Raw genomic sequence first — 13,156 nt, 5'->3', positions numbered from 1 at the left:
ATAATTCGATCTTTGTTTATGAAAGTAATTTGAGCTTAACATCCGCTTAAGCCTATCACGCAATAATTTCAAGCTCTCGTGCACACTTATTGCTAGTAATAGAAAAAAGAGAAGAGGAAGACAATCCATACGACAATTTGTATGACGTAGACGTATAGTATTAACATTCGAAAAGAACGCAATATAACGATACAATGAACAATAAGTCAGTGGGTTTTTTTTCGCGATTATCCCGATGACTATATTCGTTACAATTAAACGCTATTTCAATGCTTCATTTTCTCATTCGTTTTAGTTTATTTCTAATTGTAAATATATTTTGTTTCTATTATTAGTAGACACTATGATTACTACAATTACAAATTTTGTTAATTTTTTACCAAATTAATTTAATCTAGTTCACGCGATAGCCATTTAAACGCAGATTAGAAATCTTTTTGATTTGTTTCGTTTCAGACATCCCGGAGGGGAGTTATAGTGCACACCGATGTTTATTACGCGCCATTTTGAATTAAAAATAATAGGCACTTTTCCGTAAAATTAAATTACAATGATTATACAGCTAAAAAATCAATACATAAAATTTTTACAGTTTTCTAGCTTTAGAGAAACAAATTTCCAAAAACCGCATTTTATTTTTTTGGTTAAAGTGATATTATGCCTTAAAACTACAAAGTTCCATTCTAGGCTTAAAAATAAAAAATATAACAACATTTTTAAGAAATATTAATTACGCTCAATATTATAATAAATAAGCCATTACAACGTACATTGTAAAGCAAGAAATAAATCATGTTTCTTGTAATTAAAATCTTCGAATTAAATATACTACTCAATTTAAAGAAAAACAAAAAAATACTGAATACGACCAATCTCATGATAGCATTTATAAATACTTTTTTTCATTTTTACTGTAATCACGTATAAGTGTCTCGAACAATTCAATTGGTTTAACACTCTAAGTAGTTAGCTGAATCACACTTGTGATCTCCAACGGAAGTTTAAAAAAAGTATAACGAAGGTGAAAATTGGTATGTATTATTTTCTCTCTTATTTTCTTTCTCTTTCTTTAAACGTTTGTGTATCTCTGTCTCTGTGCAAATGAAAAGCTACATCTCCTCAGTCTTGGAAGAGGAGAAGAGACACTATGTATATATTTAGACGGACTGCAGACACAAAACGACTCAGCACCTTTACTGCAATTTCTTTGCTTTTTACTGTTTTCTTCAATCTTCTTCTCTTCAACATCCTATCTCCTTAAAAAACATTAGTTAAATGGTAGTTAGATCGATTGGGAATTCGTTGACACTCGAGTTATAGTTTGCGATGATGAATGGTTTTGTTAAGTGTTCCATTCTAACCGGATGGGGCACGGCAGGATATACGATGCAATTCGTGTGTTTCTATTACTTCCCGAACGATAGGAGGTGTGGTCGAGATCGGATGTATTTCGACTCGGACTAGGTACTGTACAAGTACTATACTCATAAATCGCACAACTCTAGTTGCAAAAAAGCAAAGGAACTATTTTATGTAGTTAAATAGGTAGGTAAATAAAAGTTAAAGAGTTAAATTGGAATTAAATGGTAGATAAATATTAAATATAAAATATTAATATTAATAATAAAATATTAAATATATAATAAATAAATATTAATATAAAATATTAAATATTAGATTGATGCAGAAATAATTACGGTTTTTACTAATTTCAAATGACAACACTGATTTTTCTCTTTATGTTTTATTTAGTTATGGATACTGTAATATGCCATTGTAACGGGTAGAATATATTATCGTTTTTACTATTCGGTATTCTGGAATTTAGATTGTTGAATTAATAATACCAAAAAAAAAATATTAATTATCTCGAGTTAATTGTATAAGTTTAAATTAATTGTGAAGACGTTAAGCAGCAGACATTCTTTAGCTATTGGTAATAATATACATCTTTAACATTTCGATCAATTTTTTTGCGTTTGAATACAAATATCTTGGAAATAATTGTTAAAAACTAATCTCTGTTTAACGTTGTTTTTATTTTAATCAAATAAATAACCATTATAGAAATAATGAAAAATTTATTGAAGAAAAACAATTAAACTAATAATAATAATTTAAACCACAAATTTCAAAAGGTGTCTTTTGACACCTGAAGAAGTAGAAATAGTGCTTAGAAAATCGTAATTATTTCTGCCCTAATCTAATATAAAGTCGCTAGTTAACTAATAGTAGACCAGAAAGAGACGAAAAAAAAGCGATTAGAATCTAGAGAGGGGGTAGGGAGGCGAGAGGGACGTAGCTTTAAACTTCATCATTCTAAAATTACGAAGCTCTTATTTGTTGTATTTCTTCCTTTTAATGAAACTCTCGGTGAATTCTCAGGTCTTTTTACCTCGGATCGTTTGCATCGTGCTGCATTTAAATGAACATCGTGGAAAGAGACAGCTGCCCTGCCTGTGACTCTTCGAGATTCTCAGAGACCTTCTCTCTCCGCCCGTACGTTTATGTACGAAGGCATAAATCTAGCAAGAACGCAAGCAAGGACTTTCTTCTCGACGGCTATATCCTCGTTTTGTCATACAACAGGCGCCGTACATTAATCTGTGACGTTAGAGGCTGCGAAATTATTCGATCGACAATTTTTTCACTAATTCTTTATCATTCATTTTTCTTTCTTTATTACACGGACCAATTTTTAAATCAAATTTTCGACAATTTTTCCACTTTGTAATCGAGCTTAGCGAATTAATGGAAGAACACGTTAAAGATGGTAACACTGTGTTCGATAAGCATTACATATCCTAGATTTTTTTTTTCTTAATACTCTGAATTTCTCTGATCTCGATCGTGAAAAAAAAGTTCAAAAGTGTTTAGAAAGAGATTAAAGCAAGGTACCGCTAGTCGTCAAACGTATTTGTACTTCGTCTGGATGTTCTCAGCGTTTACGGCACGCTAACAAGTTTTATTAGGGAAACGTTAGGCTGATGAAAAAGAGAAAAAAATAAAAACTACTTCTCTCTCTCTCTCTCTATCTTTTTATTTTTTACTTTCTCGTTTGAAAGGCAAACTGGTAGAAATCGTCAAGATTTTGAATCGTCGTTTCTGTTCATCCAAGATAAATCCAAGTATCCTATCTTAGGCGCCAATGTGAAATTTCTTATTGCGTAATTTTACGAAGGGTTACAAACTATTAAACGCCACTTGGACACCGTAAATCTTTCCTTTCTCCGAGTCGGATCTTCAATCTTCGAGTGCAATTACCAGAGCAAAGTAGATCGCGACCAGATACGACACAACCACAGTGGGAGGATATATACCACAAGGTAGGATAAAGCGACCTTCTACTTGTTGCAATTACCAGACGTTATACTTACAAACACGAGTCCTAATTACTGTGATTACTCAAATTGGTATCAAGATAAATTTATGAGCTTGCGTTGCAAATGATAAATTAGGAATACCCTATGTAACTTTGAAAAAAAAAAAACGAGAAATAAGGAACCTTTATTTTGTTGTTGTTATTGTTCAAAAGCATTGTTGTTGCATTGTACACCGTGCGAACCATTCCCTCTACTCTTGTTTTTTCTCTCTTTCAGTCTCCTACACATGCGTTGAATTACAATGGCTAACTGCGTCGAGTTGAATCCTTGATACATTTTCATCTGAATTTCAGTGGAAAAAAATGGAATAATAAATTACGGTCTCAATTTTGGGATCGATTTTTACCATAGAATTCTACTTTCGTTTCATGCGTTAATAGAATTTCACAATGATAATATATATTTAACAAACGATATTAATTTCAACATCGATTGTTAACATTATAATACGATTATTCATCAATTGGACCAAATTACGTAAAAAATTACCACAACTCTCAATTAATTTGAGATCAATTTAAAATAGAGATTGTAATTTCAAAAAAAAAGAAACTTTATTTCTATCGTGTATATTTTATCTCTTTTTCTTATTTTGTAATATTTTTAATAGCTTATTTAATAGTAAATTTATGTTAATGAATCATGGCAGCAAAAATTATTCGCAATTTTCTTCGAGAATTGATTGCATATTTCTATATTAATAAAAAAAAAGAATTTAAATAGTAAATAGTACAAGTGGGGTTTTAAAGAAACATTTGGACAAAATTTATAAATTTAAAATGAAACTATAGCTTGGTATAATTTAATGTAAAAATTATTCTACGGATTGGTAATATTTTTTGCGAAATAAAAAAAATCACGAAATCATATAAGATCCGTATTATATTTATTAGATAATTTGTAGTAATTTTAAGGGTCAGACTGAAAAGAGAAAAAGAATATAACAGGCTCGTATTTTTATATTGCGTTATAAATGACTACTCTACTCCTTTTTTTAGTTCCTCAGAATATACATATATTGATATAAATAAACTCGTGACGACTCTGTACAAACACCGTGGCAGACAAAGGAACGATATCTAAAAATAACTAAGTCGACGATTTTAAATTGTCCTTCTTTGCGAACCATCGACAAGCTTTCTCGAGAAGAACGTAACGCATTGCCAAACCCAAGAGCACGAGTTTCGTTTTCTTGCACCACGTGCTGCATGTTTGTACTTCTTGATAAATAGAATCACATGCAATAAATTATTCAGTCCCAAATGTAAAAGAGATCAAAAAAAATAGCGAAATTCCTTCTACTGTTAAGGAAATAATGCTAAAAAGATATCCGAAAATCAAATGGTTGTCTAATATCAAATTCTCCCTTGTCGGGTATATACTTTTTAACCTGGTAATATCACTTATAACTTCTTTTTTATCTGATCAACCACTATACATACAGTCACTCACAAAAGTATGCGAACAGTTGCCATGAAATATTTTATTAATTATAATAAGTGTATTATAGAACACTTACCGACATATTATTAATATTAATAATAATATTAATAATAATATAAAAAATAAATACCGTTCAGGTCGACTAAATAAGTTAACGGAACGAGAAGCAAGAACTTTGATCCGTGAAATAAAAAAAATCCAAAAATTACTGCTATAAAACTTGCAATAATAGTTATCCAGAACTTTAGGAAAGATGTACATCCAGAATTATATAGAAAAGCGCTACAATCAAAGAGTTGTGATCTATGGGTTGGTAATCTGTTTTTAAATAAAAATCATAAAATCATAGAATATTTAAATAATTTTAAATAATATTATTAAAAATAAAGAATAATTTTAATTGTAAAGTTTAACATAACTTGGTCCAAATTAGAACAACATTTTTAAATTTCTTTCGATTAAAATGAATTGTGATTATATAATACATTTCCACTTATTAAATATTTGCATGCTATCTTTTTATATCTTTTCCAATTAGCTATAATTGACGGTTATACTTATCATACGGAACAAGTAGTTACCATTTGCTATTTAAGCAGTTAGTATCATATTATATATCTAAATGAATAATACTTATGTTTTTTATATTGAAAATGACAACATTATTTATTTACCAATTCAATAAATTCCCCATCCTTTATTAAAGAAAATTTATTATCTAATATTAGCAACCAATTTTTATTCGTAATATAATAATTTTATTGTTCGTAAAAATAACTGAGAGAAGTATAAATATAAACTTGAAAAATTATATGAAGTTTCACTTTACTATTTTAATGGTAAATTTGTATTTTTCCTTTTTTTATTGAATATTTTTTTTTGTAAATTACCCAATTCACGGGTACCTTTAACTAGTGAAATTTTTAACTATTTCTCATCATGAATTTCTCAAATGTTTAGAGATCCTAAGAGTACAAAACAGAAATTCTATAAATAAATTTCAAAGCATAATTAATTAATTTAATTAATGGTACATTTGTATTTTTCCTTTTTTTATTGAATATTTTGTTTTTTTAAATTATCCAATTCACGGGTACCTTTAACTAGTCTAATTTTTAACTATTTCTCATGATGAATTTCTCAAATGTTTAGAGATCCTAAGAGTACAAAACAGAAATTCTATAAATAAATTTCAAAGCATACGAACTAAAATCATCGTAGACTCTCCGTCTCGTTTCGTTTCTGAAAGTTAGTTCCTCGGAGAAAGGCGCTTGAGAGAGCTGTGATGATGATTTACCTATTTAAAAGACACGCATTGGCTTACTAAACTTCTTTAACGGACAACGGCAGCGTTGTATTCGTGGCTGCGGCCAATTAGCCGCGAATCTTGTTAAGAGGATCGCGAAACGAGGAAAAAGAAGAGAGAGTAACAAAGAAAGAGAAAGAAAGAAAGAAAGAAAGAAAAAGAGAGAGAGAGAGAGAAAGAAACACGTGAATAAGGTCCATTTACGTGGGTAGTCTTTAAAAACAGAATGTTCAACTTGATTATTACGAGTTAATCTCGAAAAAGTTTACCTTAAAACTCTCGTGTCGTTTATAATCTCTTTATTTGCTCGGAGTAATATTCAGATGAAGCTTATAATCAAGAATCTCTTACCGGTTGTTCCATATCCGGGATATGCTGCTGCTACGTGTGAGGTCAATACGATCGTGGTGAGACATTAAGCCTAGTTGCAGGGAAACTCGACAACGACGACGACGTTTACCGTCGGCAAAAGTTGGTAATAAAGACTAATTAAGATTAGCACTGGCTTTACTCGCAGGTTTGTAAGTGTTAAAAAGGTGATCTTGGAAGAAACTGTTGGAAGTAGGTAGCGATAGCGTCTTTGGTATTAAGCCGACATACTGAATTCTCTTTGAAATGAAATCTTTCCTCGGTCTCCCCTTTCGAAAGCTACGCATGTTCATCTTATAGTAAATGTTAAACTTGTGTGACTCGCAGACATGACCAATTTAGGTATTCCATTCTCTCCGTGTTATTCTTACGTCCGTTTCTGTAAGTAAGGATAGCCAAAAAACAAGAGACAACTTATAAGGATATCATCAGGGTCGACAGGTAGCCGTACACTTACCCTGACGGCCACCAGAAATCAATCAAGGTAGCACTCGAACAAGTAAGCTATGCTGCTCTTTACTTATATTTGTTGTTTCTATTAGATTGATCGATAAGTAATGTCTATACTTTTATTGCAATAAACAATACTAGTATTTTATTTTATTGAAAAATCCAATATAATATTTCACTTATAAGAAATAGTAAAGAGTGAATCTAAAACTATTGATAAATATATTACGAAAAATACTAATATAAAAATACCAATAAAAGTAGTAGTGAAAATATTGTTCCTGTTCATTCAGACGTAAAATACTAATGTCATTTCTGCTCATACAAATTATTAATGACGTTTATATATGTAAAAGTAATAAAAAATAGTATTTATCTCTTAAATATAGAATAATTAAATTTTCAACATTACTTATCAATTAACCTGATATATCAACGTAGATTTTTATAGTTTCATTTCTATTAAATTGAACAATAAATAATGTCGGATAGTTTACTTGTTTCTTTTCCTATTATTAATATTTGTATTTTTGATGAAAATGTTTAGTATTTGAAATATATGAAAATAAACGATTCTTATGTATTTTGTACATCGAAAGTTCCTACGTGACTTATTTGTTATAATTATAACCTCAAATTATCGATTGTTTCGAATTATTGAAAAAGAGCAAGTTATTTCCTAGAAATTCGATCTGAATTAACTGCGCAGTAAGTCGGAGTGTAAAGCATTCTTAAAACACATTTACGAGAGTTAAATAATACATTTGTATCAGCCCCTATTAACTCCTCATGTTGACATAAACTTTTCTACAATGCAAGCGACACTTCTCTCCTCTTCTGCATATAATTCGAAATTATTCACACGAACGATTGAAATGACAACGATAATTAAAGTACGTTTGTAAAAAATATTACAAATGGAAAATTAAAACATATAGTTTTTTTTTTATAATATTATGTTCCGCTTACCAATAGAAAAGCTGTGGTAAAAAATTTAAAGGAAATTTTCCTGTGCGAATAGTTATTAGCGTTAAAAGATGATATCACCGATATGTCCAACATTACCTTTGTAGGAAACAATGTAAGTACCAATTAAGTCTCAGTTAATTGTTTTTTTATCTGACAATGAGAACAAATAGGATTGGCACTCGTAACGCTTAAATATCTAAATGATGACACATTTGGTTTTTTTAACTACCAACGATAAAAATGGCACATAAAGGGTTTTTTAGTTACTCGAACTACTTGAACTATATTAATGCAAAAATATACAATTTTTTGATGACTTATGTTTATCGCATTCTTAATTATGTTTAATAAAATTAAAACAAATCAAATCGTTTAAATAATTCATTTCTCGGAAAGTTTTATTCTTTCCTAATGAAAAGTTCGATTGTTAATACTCACTTAAAGGATTTGCTATCAGAACTCGTTAATTATTTACAAAATGTAACAATAAAAGTAATCTTGAAAAGAAAAGAAATTCAGAATAGAAGACTCAATCCTCCTATAACGTGGTTAATTAGTTCCGCATCTTATGGAAATTATGCTTTTAAAAGGCCATAAAAATAATCAAATTCGTGTTATATAAGAGTTGTTGAAATTAATTAATTCGTGCTAAATAGAAACCATGTTATAAAAATAACATCTTGTAGAAGAGAAATCGCAATTTTTGGATCGTGTTATATTGGAACCGTGTTTTAAGAGTATCGTGTTATAAAAGCGTTGAATACATTCATTAATTATTTTTATAGACGTTAGAAAATTCGTCGAAGAAAAATTTTCTTTTCGTAGCAACGAGATAGAAATGTCGCGAATTCATAAAGCCGATATGCAGAGGCATTAACTCGTTCTAACATCTGGGTCATCTCGAAGTGTTTAAGCACCGGTACGTTACTTCCTGGCACATTACTTCATCCACGACCGGTCTCGTGTCGCTCGGTTCTTATCCACAAAGAAAGATTAGAAATATACATACGAATTTGTTGAAATTCTTTCCCGACTACTATGAAATTTTGTTAAAAAAGAAAAAAAATAAAAACAAATAACAAAGAAGAAATATAACAAGAGTAAAGTATTAGGTTGGTGTCAAAATGATTGCGGTTTTTATTATTTTAATTTTGTTGCCTATTTACCTCTAATTACTTTTTATCTATTCGTGATCCTATAATACATTATTGGCTTATATTATTATTTTCATAGTTTATTACTGACCCTTAAATTAATCGTGGGGGAGACAAAAAAAGACGAATTCCTGCGATTTTATTGTACGAGCTTAAATTGAGACGCACATTAGTGGAAACTGTTTGAAATATAAACCATGCTTTTGAATAAGAAACAGTAAAAGTGAATATACGATTCAACATTAGTTCGAAATTTCGTGGTATTAATGAAAAACTTGAAAGTGAGTAAAGTAACAGACATATCAATTAACTATTGATTAAAGGTTATTATTAAAACTAACCCACGGACGTTATCACGAAAAGTCGGGAAAAACTCAATACTAATCATTCAACTGTAATTAAACATTGGAGATCTCTTTAAAAAATTGTAATTATATTGATAATAGAAATATTTCCAAGAGATTCTAAAAGGGACCTCAAATATCATCGAAAGATGAGTACAGTGACAAAATCCCTAGTTTAAATGATACGCTTAGAAGGAAAATTTCGTGTAAGGGATCAATGCAATACTATACCCACTTCAAACGGAGTTAGATTAACACACGTCACACGCACAGAAAGAAAGAGAAAGAAAATGAAAGAGAGAGAGAGAAAGAAAGAGAAATAGATAGATAGATAGACAGATAGAAGGCTTGAAAGAGAGTGAGGACAGAACGAATGCGAATGCACCGATACATTCCCGCGTGTCATGCGACACCGACTCAAGGTTTACGATCGCTCCGTTTCCCGCCTTTTTCACGCGGTTCTTGTTACGTAAAAGCATCTCGAGTGTAGTCTCTCAACTCGAGATAGAAAGAAAGAAAAAAGAACGAGAGAGAGAGAGAGAGAGAGAGAAAAAGAGAGAGAGACGTTCTCGATATTTTCGAACGTTCTCAAGCTTTAAAAGGAAAGGTGAAAAGTAACGCCAGTCTTGATGTTTATGTTGAGAAATCAAAAGATAACTAATCGAGATCGGAATGACCAATAATACTCAAATGGTTTACCTATCATTGGATTAGCCCCTTAGCATTAGAGATTTTGGTTAAATGTAAACAAAAATATTGATTAAAATAAAAAGAAAGAGAAAAACTTACCGGCAGCTCGATGGGGTCTTCTGGCCCAATCATCCTCCATCAAAGGTGCGACTCTTCGTGCTCGAAGCGTCGAAGGACAAAAAAGGACGATTAGAAAGATCGTCAACAATAGGCCACCGTGAAAATGCATCTTGTTGGATGTTTTTTTAATGTCTTTTATAGCACCCTGTTTATATTTTTTGTCTTCTTCTTCTTCTTCTTATGTCCCCTATCACTATAGTACTACGCACATATACATAGACACAAAGCACACTGAGAGTCCTCCTCACACAGAGTCTGGTCCTCTTTCTCTTAGAAACGTCTCTTCCCCCTTTATCGTGCTTGTCTTTCTTTCTCTTTCTTTCTTTTAGCTGGCACTCGTGCGGTACCTCTCAACGCATATAGTGCCTTCTTCCGTCTCTTTTCCTCTCACTACTTAACTATCTTCCTCTTCCTCTCGTCTCCTTCCGCAGAACCGCTGCACTGGTCTATTAACGACCGTTCACTGCACAAAACTTTCTGCACTGTAGTCGCACACTCTTAATATGTATATGTATGTTATATATGCGCTGTGTTTGTGAGTGTGTGCACGTATTCGTGTACATGCATATGTATGTATCTATATGCCCTCTCTTTCCCTCTTTCCTCTCTCTTATTTTTCCTCGGTACGAAAAAGGAAAAGCGAGAGGAAAAATTAAAGAGTTAATAAGACGAAAAAAGAGGAAAAAAAGAGAGAGAAAGGGAAGGAAAAAAAAAAAGAAAAAGAGAAATAGAGGCTCGTCCCTCTTAGGCGAATCTCGTCAACGAGCACGCGATAACGATTGAGAGAAAACGAGCCGGTTGAAAGAAACCTCTAGCAGTGTAATATTTATTGCAGATAACGAACGTTGCCGTGCAAGACGCACACTCTCTCATACGCATACACACTTAGAGATATACATATACGAAGAAAGAGAGAGAAAGAGAAAGAAAGAAAGAGAGAGAGAGAAAGAGAGAGACCAATTGGAAGGAGCCGTCGAACGCAACGCGCATCATCCGCTATATGCTTAATGGGTTAAGGTACACGCATGTTCCTTCTTCTTACTCTTCTCTCCTTTTATATACTCGCGATGGCTAAACCCGTCGTCGTCGTCGTCGTTGTTATTGTCGTCGTCGTAGTCGTCGTCGTCTTCCTCGGCGTCGTGTTCAGTACGATCTTTTCTACTTCGAACTACTGCATTTTATAAGATGCAACGACTACGACAACAACGATGAAAACGAAGAGGATGACGAGGAAATAGCAGACGTCGTTGGCACTTGTCGTCTATCTTCGTATACTGTACCTTCTTCGTTCACGTCCGGGTATTTCTCTGTTTCTTCGTCTCTCTTTCTCTTTCGTTATATACGTCTATCTCGTTATGTTCCAGACGCCGCACCAGTGTGCAATTGATATCGCGAAAGGTAAGATCAAAGTAGCATGTGCAAAGTACAACTCAAAACTCCCGCCATTTCTTTGCAATTTTTTTTCTTTCTCCTTCCCTCTCTTCTCTCTCTCTCTTTCTCTCTCTCTTTCTCTTTCTCTCTACCTTTTTCTATAATTTATAAAACTTATTATTTCTCTTTTCTTTATTTTTGACTAAAAGTATATTATATATTTGATATTATATATACATATACATATGTAGATATGTATATATATATATATATATATGTATATATACATACATATATACATATATATTTATATATATACCTCCACCCTCTTCTCCTTACGGAGCAACGCACAACGGTGCGCATCTGACACGGGCGACGCGTGACCGCCGTGACTGAGTGATCGTGAGTGACTGAGTGAGTTGGTCTCTCGAAACTGGTGGGAGAAGGCGAGGAGCAAATACGAGCGCACTCCTCTCTCTGCGCGATCGCCGCCGTCGTTCGTCGTCTCGAGTTCTCTCTCTCTCTCTCTCCCTCCCTCTCTCTCTCTTTCTCTCAGTTTATCTCTCTTTTGCAAATCTCTCTATCTCTCTCTCTCTCTCTTTCTCTCTTCAAATCTTCAACATATACGTTATCCTTCACTTTGATAGAATCTCTAGAAAAAAAACTGGCACTTTTACACGATGACACGTTCTATCAAACGCGAATTCTAATAACACCGTTTTTCTATATCTCGCAGTGTATTTTTACAAAAAAATAAAAAAAGAAAAAATAAAAATAGAAGGAAGAAGAAGAAGAAGAAGAAGACCAAGTTTCCTTTTTTTTTTCTTCCTCTCTCTCTTTCTCTCTTCTCCCTTTATCTTTCATATATATAAAAATATATATACACAGTGAAAGGGTTGAAGAATAAGAATAAAAAGGAAATAGATGTAGAAGAAGAATAGGAGGAAGTAAAAATAATAAGAGAAGGAAGAATCGCGGCTTTCTCTCACGTAGCAGCGTACCAGGCAACAACGATGACAACTGTCCGCAGGCCGGTCGAGTCCGTCGCTTTTATGGGGATAGCCGAGCAGCAGCAGCAGCAGCCGCCAGTTTGCAGCCGTGTCCTCCTCTAGCGCCGCGCGCTATTCAAATACATCCCAGAGAGAAAGAGCAAGATAGAAACAGAGAGAGAAAGAGAGAGAGAGAGAGAGAGAAGATCTTTCACACGCACACGCGTGCGTTAAATCTCTCTCTCTCTCTCTCTCTTGTACTCCCTACTCGACACGGGGTTTAACCGAGAGAACTCGTGTCGTCTCGCGAGTGCACTCACTCCATTGCCGATACCTTGATCTCAACTCTCTCTCCCTCTCTCCCTCCTCTCTCACTCTCTCACTCTTTCTCTCTCTCTCTCTTTTTCTGCTGCTTTGAGAGAGTCTCCAAGAGAGGAGGTTCGCGTTTAACGCACACGGTGGGTGTCGCGCGCGTCTCTGTCGCCTCTCACCACCATCACCACCACCACCACCAATACCAATACCATTATTACTGGTCCACGGCGCCACCTCTTTTCTTCTTCTTCTT

The 13,156-nt window shown here is 33.1% G+C and overlaps 1 protein-coding gene across 6 annotated transcripts in view; it reads right to left on the bottom strand.

Moving 5' to 3' along the window:
* The window catches only part of LOC122516149 (dorsal-ventral patterning protein Sog), a 52,516-nt gene extending 39,805 nt beyond the window's left edge, over positions 1-12,711 (bottom strand). The window contains exons 1-4 of one of the 6 annotated variants that reach the window (XM_043633726.1): positions 12,589-12,711; positions 11,919-12,251; positions 11,509-11,757; positions 10,208-10,691 (exon numbers count right to left, since the gene is read on the bottom strand). In XM_043633726.1, the coding sequence (XP_043489661.1) occupies positions 10,208-10,337 (130 nt within the window). In that variant the 5' untranslated portion in view covers positions 10,338-10,691; positions 11,509-11,757; positions 11,919-12,251; positions 12,589-12,711. The remainder of the gene's footprint in view (positions 1-10,207; positions 10,692-11,508; positions 11,758-11,918; positions 12,252-12,588) is intronic. The other 5 variants (XM_043633727.1, XM_043633722.1, XM_043633723.1 and 2 more) reach the window with 5 other exon arrangements.
* Positions 12,712-13,156: the final 445 nt, after the last annotated feature.

The sequence above is a fragment of the Polistes fuscatus genome, unplaced genomic scaffold (assembly GCF_010416935.1).
Source record: "Polistes fuscatus isolate 324 unplaced genomic scaffold, CU_Pfus_HIC Scaffold2, whole genome shotgun sequence".
NCBI lineage: Eukaryota > Metazoa > Arthropoda > Insecta > Hymenoptera > Vespidae > Polistes > Polistes fuscatus.
The sequence above is the reverse complement of the archived record's forward strand: the minus strand, read 5'-3'. Positions and strand labels throughout refer to the sequence as shown.